At 33.6% G+C, this 23,863-nt stretch overlaps 1 protein-coding gene across 7 annotated transcripts in view; it reads right to left on the bottom strand.

Moving 5' to 3' along the window:
- CCSER2 (coiled-coil serine rich protein 2) overlaps positions 1–23,863 on the bottom strand; it is a 110,551-nt gene that overhangs the window by 6,707 nt on the left and 79,981 nt on the right. For 5 of the 7 annotated variants that reach the window (XM_031956726.1, XM_031956725.1, XM_031956729.1 and 2 more), the window contains one exon: positions 20,457–20,546. In XM_031956726.1, coding sequence (XP_031812586.1) covers positions 20,457–20,546 — 90 coding nt within the window. Of the gene's footprint in view, positions 1–2,558; positions 2,599–10,764; positions 10,850–20,456; positions 20,547–23,863 lie in introns of all 7 variants that reach the window. The other 2 variants (XM_031956727.1, XM_031956728.1) reach the window with 2 other exon arrangements.

The raw sequence follows: 23,863 nt of genomic DNA, 5'->3' as shown, positions 1-23,863 counted from the left end.
AAACAAATTCAAATTATTTGATTACACCTATCCTTTTTCAAAATAAGGACATTATAAATTATACCTATGGTAACCAGATTTTTAAAAGTCAAAGAAAAAAGAAAAAAGTCAAGTTAAATGTTTAAACAAGAGTGGCATGAATGTTAAGATATAAATTTTATATTATATATTAGAAGTTTAATTAAAAATGAATTAACTTAATTTTGAATTACTGTTTAGATAGCTTAAGCTGCAAATGGTAATTATTCACCCATGCAAACCTCTTTAAATTCTTAAAATATCCAAATGACCAGAGTTTATCTTTAGAAAGAACTCAAGCCAAAGTATGAATCTAGTGATTGAAGCTCAAAAATTCTAGAATCCTGAGAATCTCAAGACTTGGAACCTCAAAAATCATCTACCTAACATGAAAACAATGCTCCTAATTCAATAAAGAAGGACAAAAAAATTCTTAGGAGAATGAAATTGTGTTTTTATATTAGAAATAAAATTTAAAAACTAAACAATTTTTGTATGATAAAAAACAGTGAGCTATTTGGAATGGGTTCTAGACAGAATCAGAGAACATGGATTTTGACCTGTGTCAATTATCTGTATGAACAGATGCAGATCAGATCAGTTTAACCTCTCTGGAGGCCTCAGTTTTCCTGTCCATAAGATGAAGGGAACAGTTCTAAGGCTCTGTTCCAGCTTTAAATCTATGATCCTATAATCCTATGAACTAATCAACCATGTTCCTGACGCCTCAAAAGTAATCAGTACTGTCAGTTTTCTAAAGAAATTCCTAAAGAGATTCATGAATGGGTTTTAGAGATTAATATTTTAAATTTAGTAATATGACATGCTTTATCTGCTCTAAAATAAATGCTTTACCTCTCACCAATGCTTCAACATGGCATGGGGGTAACTCTGAGTTCATAAAAGTCATGCAATTAAGAGTACAACTTTGACAGGTCTTATACCATGGTGAAAATGCTTTAAGTTTTTTCCAAGGTATTTTCCAAGGACCAGTTAAGTATAGAGGCTCATTTCCAGTAGGCTAGACACTTGGCAATGAATTCTTTGGACACGGCAAATTTTTATGAAAAACACAAGGAACTGTATAGCTTGAAATCAACTCTAGCTATATCTTAGTGTATTTTTCTTTTAGAGAATGCTACACAGCAGCATTAGTAATATATTAATACATGGGGGTCAATTTGCCTTGGATACTATATAAAGCCCCAAACCTTTACCTGTTATAGCTAGCATTTACTAGACATTGGAACAAACTAGGCAAACTGACACTATATTGCTAAGGAAAGAAGAGTTTTTAGAATACCCCCAAATCCTAATAATCTTAATGGCAAAATATCATTCAAAAAAATGTTCTGAGTATGATGGAAAAAGCCTAATACTATTATTTAGAAGGCTTTGAATGTTGTTTTTTCTTCCCTAATCTGTTTGTAGCTAACATATTTTTGTTGTCTGTTGTTACAACAAGGAGAACTAAGTAATTATAGGCTATCTGAAACACATGCTGAAACCAAAGCAAGAGATATGGTATTATTCTTCCCCTCCAAAAAGTCTACATGCTTCTATAAAGAATAAGGTAGAAAAATGAAGCACAGTAAAACTCATTTTGTGCTATTTATCCAATTAACTGTAGGATTAGTCTGAAGTTATCTGTGCTTAAAGACAGCAAAGGTTCATGTCTCGTTTTCATTTTTCTCAAGACAGTGCATTAGGAAGAGACTTTGCTCATTAGGCTTCATAGAAGGAAAGGGATCAGGAATGAGAAGGTCTGACTTGAAATGCTTCTCAAAGTTCCTGATGACTTTGTGACTGGATAAGTCATGAGTTTCCTCATTTCTAAAATGAGGGTTGTTAGATTCAATGGAAGTAACTTTTCATCTCCAAATTTGTGACTCCATGATCTTAATCAATCTTCTGGTTCTTTCTCTTCCTAGGTTAGTCTGTTTTCAACACTAGGTTTGTCAGCATGTATTTCCTTCCTCATGTTGATCTAAAATGTTTTAGAAATTCAAATATTTTAGGAAGGGCACAAGTGGGAGTAATATTTCTAAGAAGATCTGGAATTGGTGTAGCTACGGAGACACAGGTAGTGAGTGATCCAAATATGGAGAATAGCATTCTTAAGTGGAAAGAATTCCCTATGTTCAATGTTTAATGTCCTTGGAGTTAGCCTAGTCGCAAGACGATAAAAATATACTATTTTTATTTTTCTAAGTACCTATATTGTATCACAGTCAAATAAACTGCTGAAAACTTGAAAGCTGAATAAAAGCTATTAATTAGGTGGCTAACAAGGGAAGAGAACATTTTCACTAAAGATAATCCAACCCTAAATTATAGATCTTGGATCCACTTCAAAAGTTTTTCTGGTATATGTAAAAGTTGGTTCTCAAGCATTTTGAGGGATTGGGAGGAAGGAAGAAATGGAGCAATATATAGCATGACTAATTCATGCAGGACTTTGACACGCATGCACCATGCAAAGTGGGAAAACAACAATTATGGAAAAAGGTGGTGGGAAGAAATCTGAAATTGTACTGTACCACGCTTTATCATAGAAGTAATGGACTAACTTCTCAACTCCTTGCCAATGGCATAATGGGAAAGCAGAGACAAGAAAAAGACAAGGACAATGATGTCAGAGGACCAACACACAACAATGAGTATAATTGCCATGACAGAATAGCAACTCAGAGGTCTTAATTTCTCCCTTAGGCATCACTATTTACTAAATTTAATATTCTTTATTAAAAATTAATTAATTTATTTTTAATTCTCACTATTATCTATAATGCTATAAAAATTAAATAATTATCACCTCAAAAAAACAACTCTTCAACCTCAAGGATTTACATACAGGAAGGATCTTGTATTAATGAAAGAGAAAATAATTTTTATTATAATTTAATGTGTTCACACCTAGGAGCTGAATGAAATGTATTCTTTTATCATTTTGTGAGAAAAATCAAAATTAGTGCTAATCATTTCATATCTCTATTCATCTTGTACGTCAGCACGTGCGGGTGCACACATGTACAACTTTCTAGATTTCTCCACTATGTTCAATTTATTTTATTCTTCCCTCACCACTGCTAAAGTAACAAAGTTCTCTGAAGGAGTAATTTGATTCTCATTTAAGTATGATGCTGTTTTTCTTAGGCCATCCAGAAACACTGATTCTGTATCAGCAAACATTCAGTATATATATATATATATATATATATATATATATATATATATATATATATATATATATATATATCACCATGCATTACAGATAAAATTTGCTCCACAAAAGACCTATATCTGTGTGCACATTATATGGCTTCATAACAGAAATTTTCCACATTTATCTTCCACAAATCAGTTTTGGGGATATCTTAGTTAACAGCACACTCTTTTCCTCCTAAGAATATTGCTTTAGGTAAAACTTAGAAAAAAAAACTGCTGGTACCATCTGATAGCTAAACAAATAAATTAATTTTTGAACAAAATACAATAAAGGAGAATACAAAGAAACAATAATTTAAAACTATAAGATTAGTTAACAAGTAATGACCAAATAACAGTCTAAATTCAATCTTTTTTAGCACATAGCCACTGAATGCTAGTGTGACTTAATTTCCTAATCTCTAATTTTCACAGAACACATCAGAAGAGTCTAGGAACTGAGTACACTTACTCAATCAAAAATTGAACTGGAAAGTTCACTTTCCAAATTCAAATAATCAAAATAGACAGAATTTACTTCTTTAAAGTGTAAGAGTTTGAGCACCAAGATGCTACAGTTACAATAAGAAACAAAAGTTGAGTTCAAAATCCTATTTATGACTACTACACCCAGCAGATTCCTGCTGAAGAAACTATGTAAAAGAAGTGAAGTACTACAGTTTTTAATATCTGAAGCACAATGTCATAAGGAGCATATTCTAAGCAGCAATTGAGTATGAAGATGTTACTGTGTAGTTCAATAATAAGTGACTGCCTTACAAAAGCATACCTGAAAATACTTGAAGTACTCTAAATTTTCAATTCTTGCCAAATTTAACAAAATACTGATTTTAAAATGCATTTTATTCTTCTTATTTTAAACTAGAATTCAGCTCACTCTCTCAATAATTTGTAATGTTAAGAGAAATACAATCGCTCTTCATTTTTTTTTTCCCCACTCAGGCCCTTGCTTTTTATCATTAACTGGATACACATTGGGCATCCAAAATCAAATCACTTTGATCTGAACTGACAATATATTGGAACAATGCAGATTAGACACAAAAAGGTGGGAAGGAGAGCTGAGAAGAAAGGAGAAGACAGTTGAGGAAAATTCTGATCATTAAAGTGGAATTTATAGAATGAGATATTAAGACATCTGATTGTCCTTAAGTTCTGGGTCTCTGAATACAGAGAATACAGAATGGGCTCCATGCTGCTTTCACGAACCTCATCAGGACTCCATGCATCAGTGTAGTATAATGGAAAAGTGCTAGATTTGAATTAAAAAGTGCAGAGTTCAGATTCTACATTATACACACACCAACCATATTAACCTGGGCCAAGTCATTTAACTTATTTGGGCCTCAGTTTCCTCATCTATAACACAATATGAGTGATATTTGTTGGCCTCCAAAATCCCTTCCAATTCTAATCCTATGAAACTCTAAGCCTGTGATCTATCAATATCAATCTAAGAACGTCATTTCTCCTCCCCCATTTATTTCTATATTGATTTATGAAAAGGCATCCTTCACACCTATTTGAGATGGCACCTTAAAAACTATTGCAATGCTCAAACTTAAAACTTACTTCTATCAATAAAATTAAACTATGACCAACTCTCATAAATATATGCTTGATGAATCTATTTAACAGAGTTAGAAATAAAAATCCATAGATGAATATAGCCATGAAAAAAATAAGTTTAGAAGTTTAAAAGATTACTCAGAATGGTGAAGAGGTGAATTATATTTCCAGCAATGGGACAATGAAGCAGGTCTATCAACAGCACATGATAAATAATAGCATGAAGAGCAGAATAATATTTTTTTAATGAGAGTTTCAGCATAAATTGCAGGGTTTCACTAGCTATTAGTGAAAGAAAAATCTTGACAATATTTACATTTGTTTTGCTATAACAGTTTTCATGTTGAGAGATCATGTGATTAGATACAATCATCTTAGCAAAAACTTAATACACTGACAGGTATTTAGAATAGCTATGTGAACTTACTAGGATTTCTAAAGCAGTTTATTGCTTCTGACTGGATATAAAATTAATCTTGGGCATGATAAATTTAATGTAGTTCTTTAAAAATTATTTGGTTTGTGAAAAATGTTATCATTTATACAAAAATCTTAAGAAAAACATTTTTGTGAAACTATATTATTACTATTGTTAAAATCTTTATGGATATATGAGAGAATTTTGCTAGGCTGAGGGCATTATTTTTGATGAAGCATACATATACAAATGTCAGTGCTGTAAGAGTAAGATAGAAATCATTTGAGAACATATAAAATGTTATTTTTCAGATTTTAAAACATTCAAATTTTAAAAAAAGATAAGCTTCACATAAATTGTGAAATCTGAAAATAATTCAGAAAAAGAACACAAAATTTTTTAAAATATATCTTCAATTTAGTCTATAACATTCATTACTTCTATATTTTTGAGATAAAGGAACCCAAACTTCAAATAAGCCTTCAACCTGAGAACTGCTGTTTTTATTGATTTTGAAATTGTATTTAAATTTTAGCTACAACAGTTTAAAATAACTTCCTGTATCAAATAGTCTATAGCAATGTTACAAATAATTATAATATAAACTTATCATTACGAATACATCCTTTTGACATGGATCTTTGGCATGAATTTTTAATGAGAAATGACTTGCAGAAAAGAGGAACAAACTGTATTAATTCAAAGAATTTATTTAGCTAAAAAGGAAATCTCCTGGTGTACTAGGACTTTGCTTAAATAAAATAAAGTTTATTTTCTACCTCCTTCCTGGATTTTTCAAGTGAAGACAAGAATTGAAGATGAATTAGTTTCCTTGGCAATGGGATTTATGTTGATTAAGATAAAGGGAAAAGGCAAGTTTTCTACAGTCATTAAATCAGGTATCCCAAAATGAAGTAAATAAATCTATTTGTAAATATATTTAAATGGGCTAAAATTATTCTGCTAATCCTTTATCTCCAATTCATATCACAGCTAAATTCCCAAAGAAAAAGGCTGTATGCTTTTCTTAGTTTCGCTTCTTTTTCTCTCACTTGCTTCTCACGCTTTTGCTAATTTAGCTTCTGTTGTAATCATGCAACTGATGCTGTTCTCTTCTCCAGTTATCAATAATCTTTTAATTAATGTGACAGCCTTTTAATTTTTTATTTTGTTGACCTCTCTTCAGCATCTAACATTGCTGGCTACCTTCTTCTGGCTACTTCTCTGGGGCTTTGGAAAAAAGTTGTCTTATGGCTCTCCTCTGGCTGACCACTCCTCAGTCTCCTTTGAGTTTTCACAGATATCCAACTTCCTAATTGTGGGTGTATTCTCTGTCCTGGGATAATTTTTCTTCTCTCTCTTAAGTTCTCTTTTGACAACTTCATTAGCTTCTAAATAGGTTTAAACAGAGTTTCTCTCCTGAACTCCAGTAACACATAACTGCCTATTAGACATTTTGAACTAGATGTTCCCTCTAAGTATTCTCAAACTCAACATTTTTCAAAATAGTTCTCATCTTTCTCCCAAATACATATCCCTCTTCTAAACTTTCTCTTATTGTTAATCTTCCAGTCAATAACCCATGATCACAAATGTCAGTATCATCTTGGACATTTATCTTCCTTTTGCCCCAACTGCCAAGTCTATTTTTTTCTACTCCTACAACATATCTCACATCTATGCCACCTTTTTCTCTTCTATCATATGACTAACACCTTAGTTCAGGTCATCACCTTTCACCTTGATGACCGCAGTAGCTTTCTAACTGGTCTGCTGCCTCAAATTTCTTCCCACTCCAACCCTTCTACCACCAGGTGCTAAAATAAGATTATCTAAAGCATAGTTCTTAGATGACCATGTCACTTCTCAATGATCTCCAAAAATTCCCTATAATCTTAGGATAAAATACAAATTATTCTGTCATTTAACATCCTATACAATTTATTACGCCTCCTTTTACCCTCCACAACTTGATTTGTCAACATATATTTCCTTCTCATCTCTGTCTCTCAGAATCCCTAATTTCTTTCGAAGATTAGATAAAGCATTACCTTCTAAAAATGCCTTTCCTCATCCTGTTAGTTAATAATTTCCTCCCTAGTAACTGGTATATATTTTGTACTTACTGGTACAGGTACATGTTTGTTCTCCCTAATAGAATTTAATCTTCTCAAGGGCCACTGTTTTATCTTTGCCTTCTATTGTCAGTATCTCATCCAGTATCTGCCACATAGTTGCTTGTCAATTGCTCGATTTTTAATTTAAAATTTTCTCATCAGGAAAATCATATCTAATAGAATCTGCAATCACTTTTATGATTAATTTTTTCAATTAGCATTGCCACTTCAAAGGAACAACCTTCTAAAGGACAGAAAGTACAAAGATCTGATAAGTATCATATAGGTAAAATCAAACTGAATTGAGAATTCCCAATGGATAAAAGGAAGGTCACAATTGTTTGAGTCACTTTAACTGAGATCCCTAGAAATCACTAGAATTATAGTGCCAGATGGATTTCTTTTTTTTTTTCTTTTCTTTTTTTTGCTGAGGAAATCGGGGTTAAGTGACTTGCCCAAGATCACACAGCTAGGAAATATTAAGTGTCTGAGAGCAGATTTGAACTCAGGTCTTAACTTCAGGGCTGGTGCTCTATCCACTCCGCCACTTAGTTGTCCCCAGATAGATTTCTAAGGGAAAAAATGCATTATGAAAAATTACTGATCGGCTGCATAAAATCATAAAACGATGTGTTATGATTGTTTCAAAGGAAAAAAATCTGGCATTTGTTTAAAGCACTAGGGTATGTTTATGTCTCTCTTTTAAAATATTACTCACTGTGACATTCCTTAAGAACATTCCTCCTTCAGTAAAGTCTACTGAGGCATTTGATCAGTAAGACAACAAACATCTCAAACATTTATTATGAGTCAGGCCTGTGCTAAGCAGAGCTACATCCTCGTATAGAATGTCTCTTCCATGTGCTTTTTTTCCCCCCTCTTTTTTAATTCTTTGGAAAGTAGTGGGTTATAGTAGAGAAAGCACTGAACTTGGATTCAAAATCTGTATTCAAACCCAATATTATTACCAATTAGCTTTAGAATCATGAGTTACTCTAAGCCTTAATCTGAAAAAGAAGCAACAGAGATTATCAATTTGATAAGATATTGTGAGAAAAGAACTTTGTCAGCTATAGCCTTAAAAATGGGAGCTAGGTTTTTTGTTCATCTGTGGCAGATTATGATTTTAGGAATAATTTTTTCAATTAAAAAACGAAACCAATGAACAAAGGAAATAGAAGGGGAAAAATCCTTTTATTTTTCTAGTATTGATTCATCTCCTCTTGATTATCAAGGAAAGAGAATTTAGGCATCAAATGAACAGGTCATAAGAAGATTTTTATCCAGTTTTCTTTGCAAAAGGAAGTAATCATATACTCTCATTACAACAATAATAAGCTCTATGTGATGTGTCACTTTGCAGTTTTACAATCACATTTTGCTTTTTTGTAACAACTGGGTGAGATAATTAGTGCAAGTATTAAATCTCTTAATTTACAGATGAGGAAATGGAAATTTAGAGGAGTCAAATAACTGTTCCCAGTTACAAAGCAATCAAGTAGAAAAGTAAACACTCAAACCTAGGCTTCTGACTCCAAGGACAAAGCTCTTTCTATTATATAACCCTACTTTTCAAGCATCAAAACAAGTTTCATATATGTATGAGTTTTTTTTTTTTTTAAATAACTGACATCAGCCAGAATTGCTTTATTCCACTTTATAGTGAAATTTAGAAAGTTTAGGAAGAGTTTCTTCACCTACAATAAATACTTGTAAATGTATTAAAGCAGCCATAACTATTAGCAGCATTAGGAAAAAAAACAATCTTCAAAAAGGAAGAAACACAGATACAGGCAAGCACGTGTCTATGTAAAGCTACTGATTCAATTATGTGAGGACAAAAATTTTTTTTAGCCATACATACATGGTGACCAACAAAGTTTGTATGAACAAATAAAAGATTTTCATTTCCTCCACTAACTTTGAATATTTTATCAAGTACATATGTACTTGATAAACTGTTAGGCGCCCAGAAAATATAAAAATAAATAATATATTATCTCTCCTACATTCAGCAGTACTCAAACTACACCTACTTTCATTTACTTAGCCCAACCTTTTCACCTACAGGCAAGAACTCTTAAAGAATCCAACAGTATTATTAAAGGCAGAGAAGACTAGAATAGGGGAATAGGGACATGAAGACCAAAGATGAAGAAAGAAAGGCAATTTGGAAAAAAAAGTTGAAAGGAAAAAGGAAAAAAAAAATGAATGGAAAGAGGAAGGTTAAAAGCAACAGCAGAGAGGAAAAGGTACCCACAGCTGACCAGAAAAAAGGAAAGACAAAGTATTGACCTGATAGGACTTCCTAGAGTCAATGCCTGTATCAATCACACTAAAATACTGACAATAACACTGCACATGCAGCTTTTCTGCCATAGAAATCCCATTAATGGGAGAGCAGTTAGGAGGAACAGTCAAAGCAAAGAGGCATGGCCATCAAAGACAAATTCAATTTACTCTGTCATTTTTCTTAAAGCCATTACTATTTAAAATTCTTGGTAATTCAGAATTCTAAATCTAAGCATGTCATCATGACATGTTTTGTAATGATTTATAATAAAAACAATTCATAGTCCTACCTATTTAAAATTCCCCCACTGGAACTTTACACAAAAGCCTAATAATGACAACTAATATAATTTACAAGTTCAAGGAAATCCATGAAAAGGGCATTTCAATAAATATATAAAATATTACCAACTTACCAGATGTGCACATAGTAAGCATATTGTATAACACAATAAATCTAGTTTTAGAAAAGCAGATCAAAATTAACAAGTGAATTAGGGGTTCAAATAACCAAGCTGTTAGCAATATTAGTAAACCATGCATAACTGAAAGCCATTTTCTTATCCTGTAATATTGAAGATCATAAATTTAAAAGAAATGCTAGTGACAACAGAGCTTTCTCATAAAATGTCTTTTAATAAGACATCTCCTTATTGAACTGCTTCCAAAGATCTAAGGAAACACTTGAGCAAATCTATATTTATAAATGAAGTCAATTTCATTCTGGATACATTATGCCCATGTACAAATGTTTGAACATGTTTTAAACATACCTAGATAAGAAAGTATTGCTTATTCATGTTAAAGTTATAAAAAAGGAAAATGCATTAAGTATATTATATACACATATGTTTATAGGGCTTATGCCATTCATAATACTTGAAGCTTGAGTTTTGTTAGAATAAAATTAAATTTTAATATTTTTATGAAAGTCTAAGTTATGAAAGTCATTTACATGCGATCAAAGAAAGTGTTAAGTTAAGAAATAGCGACATAGAAATCATATGCCGGCAGCGCTTTCAGGCTAGGAAAGAAGGATGCTCTAGAATGAACATTTCGTGCAAAGGGGAGGAAGGTCTACTGGAAGCCAAGGTGAGGTATGAGTGAGAGATACAGACTCACTCTGTCTGCGGTGCGGTGGAACAGTCCGAGGGCTCCCTTGGAATGAGCCCTGCCAAGGAGAGAAGGAGGGAGCAGAATACCCACCCTGTGCAGAGAGAGAAAGAAGGGAGAAGGTATAATAAAAAAGGGAACAGAAAAAGAGAGAAACCAAAAGCCATACTGTTTTCTTTCAAAAGAAAAAATAAAGCCAGTGTTAAAAAGTTTTAGGCTTGGTTTCAACCTTTATCCATACCACAAAGTGCTCTGAGTATATCATCAGTATTCAAGTTGTCAGTTTTCTTATATTGAGGCAAAGCTTTTCTCTTTCAACCTAAGGAAATCTGAAATTAATCATAATAATGTATCTTGCTAGGTATTTTCATTTATTTATATATTTTATAGAGTAGTGAGGCATATTCTTTTTGTAGGATTAGGAAACATTAAAAATGGAAAATGTGACTTGAAATGTTAAATATATTACTCTAAAATAGCACCAAATATCAACCAGGCAAAGAATCAATGATATGAAAGGATGTTAAAAACAAAACAAAACATTTTCTATATTGGAAAGAATCATCATTAACTCTAAGGATAAAGAATACTGACTTAAAATGACAAAATTATTAGCATTAGGATAGACTCTGGCAGTTGAGCTTGTAACTTGCAACAAATTATTATATGCATGTTACAATATGCAAATGCACACTTCTAGAGCTAAATAATCATAATCATTAGCTTTACTTATTAAAATATTATCCAAAAGAAAAAACTTTGAGGGAACTTTTGTTGTTATAACCAATTAATGTTCAAATGAAACAAATGAATATGCATCCTCAGAAATATAGAGGAAAAAATACTCTAAAAATCACTTAGACACCTAAGGATCACGTAACAGCAGCAAAATTATTAAGAGAGAATCTCACCAAGAACTTGATAGGGGGTGTAAGGGAAGGAAGAAAATCTGCAGCAGCTGTGAGGGATAATAACATCTTTAGAGAATCAGGCCTCCCATGAGGAACTTATAAAGGAAAGAGCACAGAATGGTCTAGCTTCTTAACTCTGTCACTAGCTATGTACGTGACTTCAAGCAGCCTCTCTGGATCTCTGTTTCTTTTTCCATAACACTAAAGTGGTGGCCCCAGATGCTATATAAGGAGATGACCAATGACTTATTTAACCATTTATTAATTACCTACCATGTGCAGAGCCCTGAAGCGGAGTTTGGAGGGGAAGGGGTTGGAAAGATAATTAAGACTCGATTCCTAGCCATCATGAAGTTTGCAATCTAGTCCACATGGAGGAAGACCTGATGTTTGCAGGCTAGAACAACGTATTACCATATAAAGTGTTTCTGGAGTGTCTGAAATGAATATTTTTTAAATTTAAAAAAGAATGGGGACAAAGCATTCAAAGAGGAATGTAAGTGAAGATGACTCATGAGTAATGTGAATGTGCAAACAGGTTTTGGGGGTTTTAGGGAAGGGGCTGGGAAGCCTAAGTCTCAGGGTAGATTTGTGAACCGTTAATCCCATTTGGCTGTTCAGTTTACTAGCCTGACTTTCAACAGCTTAGCTCTACCCCTCAGGCTTTAAGAAGGCATTTACTTCTCTCATATTGTACCAGACTTGCAGTCAAGAAGACCTGAGTTCAGATTTCACCTCTGACACCAATTGGTGGTAAGACATTTGGCAAATAACAATGTGAGCCAGTTTCCTCATCTGAAAAATGAGAGTTAATGAGAGTTAGACTAGGTGGCCACCTCTAATATCATTTTCAATTCTAAGAAATGCTAAAACAGAGCTTTAAAAAGAAAAACAAACATCCATTCATTCTATGTTCAGGCCCTAATACTACTTTAAATACTCCAGAGAGAGGTCTTTCTTGAATATTTAAGAATCATTTTTTAGTGAGAGAGCCTAATCAAAGCCCTGAGGATGAGGGAGAATTCCTACTTTGGCCCCAAGGAGATAAATGTTTTCCTAAAACATATATGAAATGTAGTTCTTAAAAATCTAAATCTCCAGAAGGAATTCAAAGGTTAATTGTAAGGTAATTCTGGGGGCTAGTTACTGGAAACACTAGGGTAAAAGCAGTGAACAGTAATTGTAACACAGGCTTCTTTCACTCTATACCTGGAGATAAGACTTAGGATTTAGTTTTCTGTGAATTCTGGTTGTTTGTCCTTTTCTTGTAGCCAGGGTGGCTGAGTAGAGCGATTAAGAAAAATCTGGCCCTTTTCTGAATAGGTTCAGTCTAGGTTACATAATAGAACAGAGGCAAGCCAGGACAAAAGATACTTTTTCCAGATATAAACCATACAAAAGCTTCACTGCTCATTTTACATGAAAGATCATTGTGAGTGAACACTCACTCTTCTCAGTTTAATATTAGAATTTCTTTATTTTTCCGGCTCTCTTTTCACACGTGTAGGGAGTATGGTGACTTTGGTGATTGATGAGGCAAAAATTTCCAACTCTCTAAGCCTCATCAGTATCTTTTCTATTCTGATGTCCCAGCTGATTGTCATGGCAACAAGTAGCTTTGGGGGGGCGGGGGGTTCGAAAGAGTCTCCTCACCTCAACTCCACTCAAAGGATAAGACAAAGAAGTTAACTGGCATCTAAGATCATAACTCAGATATTAGGATTTAGACTTAATGATATCATCCTCCTCAACATAAATTAGTTTGGAGGGTGGGTTGGTTGTGGTGGAGGGAACACTATGAATTCTTTAATTTAAAATAATATTTAACAGCATTCTAATAAATACAGTGATTTTCACTTAGCAATCCAAAAAATAAGCAAAATTTACTTCCAAAATGCTAAAACATTCCATATGTTAATCTTACAGCATGAAAAAGATCCAATTTCATTAATTTTTATCTGTTGTTAACTTGTATGAAGAAAGGTTGACTTATCCTTTATTCAAGAGTATAGAGCAAGCTAAATACTTGCTTACCAGGTTCTGTGAAAAACAGGTAAGGAAAATGGCACCACTAAATTACATAAATGAGAGCTGTATTTGATTTTCAGAGAGGTTGGTCAATTCTCTTCAAGTGAAATGCTATTTCAGTGTTTTTTCTTTGAAAGAAGACCATCTCTATAGATCTGGTATTCAAAAATGGGGTACATGTTTAGTAAAAGGGCAGCTAAATGGCACAATGGTAGGGCACCAGACCTGGAATCAGAAGACCTGAATTCAAAGCCAGCCTCAGAGACTAACTAGATGTATGATTCTGGGCAAATCACTTAATCCTGTTTGTCCATTTTCTCATCTGTAAAATGAGCTAGAGAAGGAAATGGTCAATCATTTCCATATCTACTTGCCAAACAAATGAACAGCAACAAATGTTTACTTAACAATTTAGTAAGTGATTTAGGACATCTTCCACATTTTACTTTTGATCCCAGCTTTTCTCCATTTTTTACTTTTTCCACATTTATGCATAAAATTTTCTAAGTTTTTTTGGGGGGTAAATATCACAAGTTCATGAAGTAATCCAACATAATATCAATGTAGAAGACAGTATTTTTGTGTAGAATTGCATATAAATAAGCAGTAAAAACAGCACATTTAATAAAATTATTTCTTGAGCACAGCTAAAACTTAAGCTAACATAAAGAAATATTCTAGTTATAAATCTCAAAACCAGATATTAACGGATATGTCATTTTAAACACCAAAACATTCTCCACCAGAAGTTATCTTATATGAAAAGTAAAAGGATGATGTGTACATTCTTAAACTGAAAGTTAAAGAATCTTTTGGAGTAACAATCAAACCTCATTCTTCCCTTTAGTACATAGTAGATGACACAGCAGTACGTTAGCATCTCTGACTTAGGGAAAAAAGACTGTTTGACTGAAAACAATAAATCTAGATGTTGAGTTGGTTGGTTGTTTTTGGAGAGGGAACAGAGAGTTGGCAAGAGGCAGAAAGTAAGGTTCCTGGACGTATAGGGAATCTCAATAAGGAAACTCCTAACAATGCATATTTAGTTTTGTTTTGTTTTTTTAAATCAATTGTACTTTGCACTTTGAAAACCAGAAAAAGAAATGACTTTTTGGATGATATCCCCTCTTTCATATAGTAGCTTCCCTCCCTTAATTTAAAATTGACTTGTAACATGCAAGCACAAATTACATATTTTTTTTAATGGAACATTTTTATTATTCTGATTGCAAGAACAAAAAAAATTAATGGGAAAATGCAAATAAGAGATTGTGTTTAAAGATTTAAGACCTGCTCAATGATAATTACGCCAATTTTAAAATTTAATTTTATCATACTTATTTTATGAAAAAAATAGAAAATATCGTTTAAATGAAGACAAAAAATAATTTTAAAGCATTTGCCAACAGCTGTAATTTTGAGCAAATGAATTAAACTTTGGTGTCAGTTTTTTACAATGTGCATGGCTGGATTAATTACTTCTAAAATCACTTTCAGATTTAACATTTTAAAAATTTCGCTTTTTTTAATCACTTAAAAATTTAGGTACTGAGACACCATAATATGAATGATATAGATAAGATTTTTAAATTTGATGAGCTAAAATTATATTTAACAAAATCAAATAAATTTTATGTTTTAGAGTAAGTCTTTATTTCTGAACAAATACTCTCACACACACAGATACACACATACACATGCCCATTTTGATTTTATATGTATTTTTATAAAAATCAGTATTAAGGAAGATACAATCTACATTTTTTCCCACATTTCATAGAAATCTATTTCCTACCTATATTTCTTTCATAAGAACTATTGCGTATTTATCTCAAAGTAAAAGAGCATTTTAAAAAATGGTTGGCACTATAATATATACATATATATACACACACATATATATATATATACATATACCTGATTTGAAAAATTCTTCCTTGAGAATTAGGATAAGTCAGAGTATTTCATTAGTACCCATAAAATGTTCTATGCATTTTATGCCCTGGCATTTTAGGTGAATATATGAAGGAGGAAATTGGGAGTATGTGGATAACCATCACCCAGGATGAGAAAAGATGGATGAGTTTCTGACTGCATCAATGATGGGACTGTACACATTGATAAGACTGAAAATTCACTGAAATATATGAGATATGTGTTATAAGGGCCTTCCTGACAACATTTCATTTAATTTATTTCTTCATCAATACACAGTCACTGCCACTTGTCGCATACTGGAACACACTATCTCATGTCACTCACTTATTCAATTTGTAATATAGATTTTAAAGTTATAACCTAACTAAAACAGTTCTTTGTCAACATTCTTAAAAATTACACAGCCTTTTTTAGGTCTTCATCCAATTAAGCTCTCTGCAATTTTTGACAGTGTGGATCAATCCCTATACTTCCTGGATTTCTCAATTCTGTGACATGGATCTTTCCTAACTGTTCTTCTATTGGTCTGAATTCTTATCAATATCCTTTGTTCTATTCTTATTAAAAGTTCTGTCTTTGGATTCTTTTCTATTTTATTCCCATAGGTCAAAGATAATCTCTCCACAGGTGCATTCAAATTTTTATATCCAGTTCTTACTCTGCTGAATTTCAATACTCCATCATTAACCATCTGTTGGACATTGCCACCACAAACTGTCCCATCAATATCTCAAATTCAGCATGTTTCAAACAGAATTTATCATCTTCCATTCCTACAGAAATTCTTCCTTTGAATCTCCCCCTATTTCTGTTCAATTCCATTAAATAAGTAATGATCACAACTTAAAAGCAGAGAGGAAGAACAAGAAAATCTGGACTCAAGATCCTGGATAGAAGAGGATCAAGCATGTGGCCAGAGAACTGGAAAAAGAATAGCTGACTGAAGTCATGCTGTTGAAGCACAAACTCAGCTACTTCTATTACTATGAGTTATTATTAGGATTTAGGTTTTATGGGAAGAACATTGCTTCTTTAGCAACCCTATGTTCATTTCTTCCCCATACAACAATCCATTTTCTACACAGCTTAAATTAAATCAATATGGTAACCTTGTCAGTCTCCTATTCAAAAGTCTTCAATGGCTCTCTACTGTTAATTTGAAAGGAGACTGCTAAAGCAACCCAGGGTTTTCTGCTTGTGCTTATGCTATTTAACATTTTCAGTCAATGGCTTGGTGCTGTGGGATGCCAGGTTTTCTTTGACACTCCATCCCAGAAAAAAGAAATCTACCTAAAAATATTTCTTGTACTCATCATCACACAACTGATAAAAGAAGCAATGACATCAAGTCCCAGGGACCGTATGAACTCTTTTTAATACAGACAGGGTTCTAACCCTGCTCTAGGAGTACACTAAATAACTACATCTAAAGTGGAACACAAAGTATGGATAAGCCCTGACCTATGCCTTAAACTGAAATACCTAGCCAAAATATTCCCCACCCTCCTTTTTAAACCCTGGAGAAAATGATTTCCCTTGACTAGCCTATTTATACAATAAATTTCCTTTCATAGCTCATTCTAAAACGGTCACTTTATAATATATGTGCATAAACACATCATCTCATTTAGAATAGTGCTTTGTCCATTCAACACTATTTGGATAAGAGATAGCATGGCTACGGGTTTTCTGACACATATCTAGAATATGCAACATTCTGACAAAAGCATCTAAAAGGATACAATAAGATTCTAAGGCCCTGAATGAGCTCCGCTCCCCTACTCATAAGCTAAGTACTGCAATTTGTACATAGAAGCCCTGGGAAATGGAGGATCTCTAGTTCATTCTCACTGTCTCTAATCTCATTTTGTTTCCTTCAATCACAACCTTTCCTATCAGGAAAGGGAAGCTTGTAATATTCTCAAAATTTTGCTTGAACTGCCACAAAGCATATGAACTTTCCCAGCAGTGAGCATTTTACCAGTCACAAATGATGATATCCACCCTTGCAATATGAAAATTTTTAGAGCAGGAAGTCAGCTTTAACTTAAGTGGGGGACAGTAAGGTATTACCTTCACTTTTGGTTATCAGATTACAAAAAGCAAGTTCATCAATTTGTCCTAAGAATTTCCCAAGGGGCTCACAGCTCTGGGCAAAGGTTAGGGTCCTACTCAAACAAGCTGCTGCTGGTATCACTGCTGGTATCAAGGGCATTTCTTCCCTGAGTCACAAACTATCCCCAGAAGCTTGTATTTTCCAGCTTCCCTGGAGCATTGCTTAACTGTGCTCTCATTCCCCCCACCTCACAGAGGTGTCCTTAAGATTGAAGTACAGCTGATATATCCCATAAGATATATGGGATATCTGCCTGGGGGAGGGTGCTAGGAAAGCAAAATAAATGCTCCAAAGACCAATTAGGTCAAGTATCAATTCCATAACAAGGAAGCATCAACAAAATAATTGGGCATCAGCAAGTAACAATGACAGTCAGAAAGGAGCAAAGTAAAAGTAAACCAGAAACAAGCAGTCAAGGGAGTGTTACAAAGAGCTTAAATATATTAATATTCATATTGTTTGCTCAGAGCCATAGCTCTTAATGTGTTCTTTCAAGCATGATCCAGCCTAACTTTGTGTGCTGATCCTCAACACAGTGACAAAACTTTGTTAAAATACTATTTAAGTTTACCATGAATCCTGTCTGAAAAGATTTTAGAAACTATTTTTTATAAATATTTGAAAAGTGATTAGGGTATTTTAATTTATGAAAGCACAAAAGCATAATCAAACATGTCATACCAAATTTGAAAAATAGTTTTTCATTCATTCTCACACCAAGCAATGCAGCTGTTGGTTCTGGTATGCAGAGAGGTTGCATACACCTTTCTGAACACTATATCTGGTCCAGTAGTTCTGGGCACAATATTTTAGAGAGATCATTAATAACAGAGAAAATGTCCAGAGAAAGGCAATCAGGATGCTGAAGAGCTCATTCCATGTGAGGAACACTTGAGAGAAATGAAGATATTTTGCAAGAAGAACTAGGAAAGATATGGTATTTGAACTTCAAATATTTGAAGGGCAAACCTAACCTAGAATGAAGACAGTCCTTGACATTCAAAGACTGTTGGTGAGCATGCATCCCCATCCATGCTCATTAGAGATGGGATCTATGAAAAACCCAGCACAAGGGTTCAGCATTGCTTTGTCTATCACCTATATACTCCCTTGACAATGTTACTAATTAGCAGCCTCAAGTCTCCTGAAGATTTTGTCAGAATTCTTCAGTTTTCCCATCAGAGTACAGCCAATTAAGCAGCTCGCCCTAAGAAGGCAAGACAAACTCCATCTGTTTGCAATAGTGAAGTCTTCAACATACAGATTTGTAAATAATCTGAAAGCGCCAGAAATAAATACAAGATTGACAGCTTAAATTTATAGAAAGTTTTAAGATTTAACTCAACAACCCTGGAAAGGCATTTTTCTTATATTAGAGATGAGGAAACCGAGGCTAAAGGACGTTAAAAATGGTTCATTCAAAGTCATAAAAGTATGAATTATCAGAGTGGAAATTAGAATTTAGATCTCTCCTAACTATATTCTATTTCCTCTAAAATTTAAAAATCATCCTAATCTTTGTGACTTGCTGAATAAATTGGTCTTCAAGGTTGATAGCTTATAATAACTAAGAGTGGGTCATTGCATTTAGACTATAGTGAACAGTTTTTCTTTCTTAAGTATACTACGTAGCACCACAGAGTTGACTCAGATGTGCCTGCAGGCTGATCTTTTGGCTTTTTCCTCAGAGCCCTATGATTTTAACTTGAAGCTTCCCAAATCTACACCATGGTATTTCATGTCCCCATTTTTTTGAGGCAAAAATAATGCAAGTCAAAACTGTTACAAGAATACTGCTTCATTTTAGAGATGAGGAAACTGAGGTCCAGAGGTGCCACAGGGATAGTCCCACTTCAAATTCAAATCTTCTGACTCCATACTCAAAAACTTTCTTTTTTTTTCTTCTTTGTTTTAGAATTATATCATGCTCCCTGAAGCATGAAGAGCTCAGTAGATGGGATCATTGAATCCCAGTTCTAAGTTATTATATCACCATAATCTTCCTGAAGATTTTAAGAAAATACAAGATGCTCAGAAGTGGCTTACTTAGCATTGTAAAAGTAGTTGGTGCTCCTGGGGACATCCTAAAATGTCTTAGGAATAATCAAAAACTAAATCATACTCAATATATAATTTTAGTGTGAAGTACTTTACTGTGTTTTACATCTTTCCCAAATGACATTGTGTCAAAAGGCTGTCAATAGGTATTAACCTGAAAAGCCTATTCCCTAACCATGCCAGACAACAGATAACCTACTTACTACACAGAACTTGAAATAGCTGAATTTAAACTGAAATTGCCATTGAGTAACTATAATAATGAAACAATTACAAAAAGCTTCAACAAGACACTCACATATTTCATACCTTCCGTTGTCTCATATATATTGCCAAGGAGCAAAGAACACATGTTGTTCTTTGCTCCTTGGAAATATTGGCAAATCCTATTCTTCTGACTTATGTGCAATGAGAGGGGATGACATACCGAGGTTGAGCTACATCAGTGTGCAAAATGTAAACAATATAAAAACTTCACAATGAAAGCTGTAGGAGGCATAGAAATATTTAAGGGGCAACAGAAAAAAAAGAACTGTAAGGGGAAAAAACTTTAAGAGAAAAATTTATTAAAGAGAATATGACCAGAGCAAAACAAGAGCATTCAACAATAAATGATTCAGGAGGGGGCCAAAGATGGGTATATTACTCACAGAAATTCTTCTCCACGATGTTTGTGTGTATTTATCAGCATATGTACACTTCTCCCCTTTAGAATTATGGTGACATTTACATCTAGTGGCCTAGACAAACAAGAAAAAAATAATGAATAGATATTCACTTTGCTGTCTATATACAAACATACATAAATTACATGATTTGTCATGATAACTTAGATGTCTCTTTTGAAGATAAATAACAAACATAATTTCTGCCAATTTTATCACTATCCAAAAAGTGACACAATAAAAAAACCCAATATGATTTGGTTCTTGAAAATATAATTATGAAAGTTTATCTGCCTAGACAAAGGTTGCTTTGTTCATTCAGCTGGTCAGAGTATCACATGTCCCTTTCTATGCATTATCTTTTAGAATGTGTTAACATGTGCTGATTTTAAATGGCTCTCCACTTGGGTAGGATCCATCTGGTGAATACTGTCTAATTTGAAAACTAATTCTATACATATTATCCCACTCAGAGAATATGTGTGTGTGTGTGTGTGTGTGTGTGTGTGTGTAGCCTGTGTGTATCCCGAAATAAAACAAGAATTATTACTAAACATGCTTCTCTGCACAGTCTTGAGTTCTAGATGCAACAGTCTCAAATAATTACCAAATCCAAAAAAAAAGTAGAAATAAATGTTAAATCTTGAGAATGCTATTTCTTGCTAGTACATGACCATAGCAACTAGGTAAACAGCCCAGTTGAAGTATAAATTCCCTTCCTTGAAGAAAAAACTGTAAAAGAAAAATCCATTAAGTTAAGCTTCTAAATTGCTCCTTTGTACAAATGACTAAGAATTTTCTGTGAGTGAAAATGAGATCATAAAATAATTACAGCTTTTCATCTTCCCAATACAAGTTAAATCCTATTATAGTAAACAAGTTAGAGCAAACCATTCTTTGTGAAACAAAAAGAATGTATAAATGCTAATAAACAATTTCTAATTTAAAGAAAGAATTTAGATATTTCCTTTGTGTTCAGTGTAAAAGGATTTAATTTTTACCACACTGGTGAGCATAAAAGGGGGAAAATGTTGTTTGAAAATGTTCCATAAATATTGTTATTTACTAAATTCTAAATTGAATTACTTTTAGTTCCAGAAATTATTTTACTATGTTCTTTCAAAACAACAAATATTTATATAAATATACAGATAACAGAGCAGTAAAACAAGTACTGATTTAGAAGAAAATAGACATGGATTTCAAATTCTAGTCTACTCTAACTACTTGGGTGATCTTGGAGACAAGCCCTACTGAATTTTAGTACACCTCAATGTCCTGAGTTGAGTCAGGAGAGACAAAATGACTTCTCCATGGCTACACTGGTAGATAGTTAGCAGCAAATTCAAATCCAGTCCTTTTTTTCATTACACTAAACAGCTTCTACAAAATACAAGGATATGTCAACAGTATGATTTTCATCAGAGGACATGAGTTTAAGATGTACTATTTGAACTATACTTTGAAGGCCTATTCTTTGTAGAAACTGTTTATGTGTGATTGTATTACAGGTACAGTACCTACCCTTCTGGAAATAATCCACTCATTCTATTTTAGGCACGAAGGTGGCAAAGTACAGTTTGGTTTGGGGAAATGATAAACAGATCAGATTGATTAAAGTGAAGTGTATAAAACAAAAAGTATTGGGAGATAAGTAGGCCGGACCAAAGCAAGAGAATTTACAGAGCATAATTAAGGAACATATTAATAAAGCAGACTCTTCCTTCAAAGAACTCTCTTTTACTAGATTATTAAAAAAAAGCAAAAACAAAAAAACAAACACCAAACTCAACAAATACTGTTTAAAGCTTAATGCTGTGCACAGACAAAAATAATAGTCTTGAAATTATCATGTGGAATTTGTACTTGGGACCGGGGGGGGAGAGGGGGGGAGGGAGGAGGGAATCCCTTTTCAATCTAATGGAGAAATGACATGCAAACTAGTATTTAAAAATAAGTTATATACAGCATACTGGCATTAAGAGGGACAGAAAAAGGCTTTAAGAGGATTTTAGCTGAGATCTGAAGGATGCTAGGAGTTAGAAATGAGGAAAGAGAGAATTCTAGACATGAAGGACAGCTAGTGAAAATGCAGAGCTGGGAAATGGGAGTGCCATTTATGAGGGACATCCACGAGGCCATGTCACTGAACTTTACAGAATATGCGGTGGAGAACAAAGTATAAGAAACAAAAGATAGGAGGATCCCCCTAACTCTTCCTCCAGATTATGAAAGGCTTTAAAAGACAAACAGATTAATTTTATATTTGATACTTGAAGTCATAGGGAGCATGATATGGTAAGAATTGGGCTTTAGGAAGATCAATTTGACAGCTGAGTAGAAGTCAGACTGCAGTGAGAAGAGACCTGAGACAGACCCACTAAAAGGTCACTGCAACAGATTTGGCATGAGATGATGATAACCTAAACCAGAATAATAGCAAATTAAGGGAGAGAAGTTTAATTCATATGAGAAGGTTGTTTTTCAGCCTTGTTAACAACCAACCAACCAAGCATTTATTAAGCACCTTTTATGCTGTCAGATACTGAGGATATAAAGATCTTTTTCTGTGGCATGGTCATTTTCTAGTCATGTACAAATCTGAGTTAATTGCAAGTTAAATATGAGTCCCCAGAATGACAGTATGGCCAAAAAAGGCTAAGGTGATATTAAGCTTTAATAGAAGTATTCAAGACTACAGAAATGACAATCCTATTATACTCTGCCCTGGTCAACTCACTTCTAGAATACTGTGTTCAGTTCTGAATAAAATATTTTAATAAGAGGGAAGAGAAGGGGAAAATATCTATAAAGTGCCAGGAATTAAGTGCTTTGTATATGATCTAATTTGAGCCTCACAACAACTTGGGAAGGTAGGTACTGTTATAATTCCCATTTTTATAGTTGAGGAAATCTAGGAAGACAGATGCTAAATGACTTGCACTGCATCACACAGCTAGAGTATATCCAAGATTGGATCTTAACTCTAGTCTGCCTCATTCCAGGCTCAGCACTCAATCCACTATGTCATAAAAACACTGATAAGTTGGAGTGTCCAGAGGAAGGGAACCACCATAATAAAGGACCCTCACAATCATGAGTATGAAGTCAATAGAAGGAAGTGAGGATATTTAGCCCGGTGAAGACAGACTAGAGAGTAAACAGAGGGAGTGACTGGAGCTAAGGAAAATGACTAGAGCATTTTCCTCTAACTATGCCTCATCATTTTAGTCTATCAAAATCTTTTACTATTCCAATTCTATCATCCATTATATTAGACATTTTGCAGGGCCATTCCCAGGGTAGGGTAATTATGTCTTTGACCCAGGGCACTGAAATTTAAAAAGTACTGACAGTACCTGCATTTCTTTAGCAGCACAGAAACACTTAAA

This window comes from Sarcophilus harrisii, chromosome 2 (assembly GCF_902635505.1).
Source record: "Sarcophilus harrisii chromosome 2, mSarHar1.11, whole genome shotgun sequence".
Taxonomy (NCBI): domain Eukaryota; kingdom Metazoa; phylum Chordata; class Mammalia; order Dasyuromorphia; family Dasyuridae; genus Sarcophilus; species Sarcophilus harrisii.
Note: the sequence above shows the minus strand (reverse complement) of the source record. Positions and strands in the feature narration are given on the sequence as shown.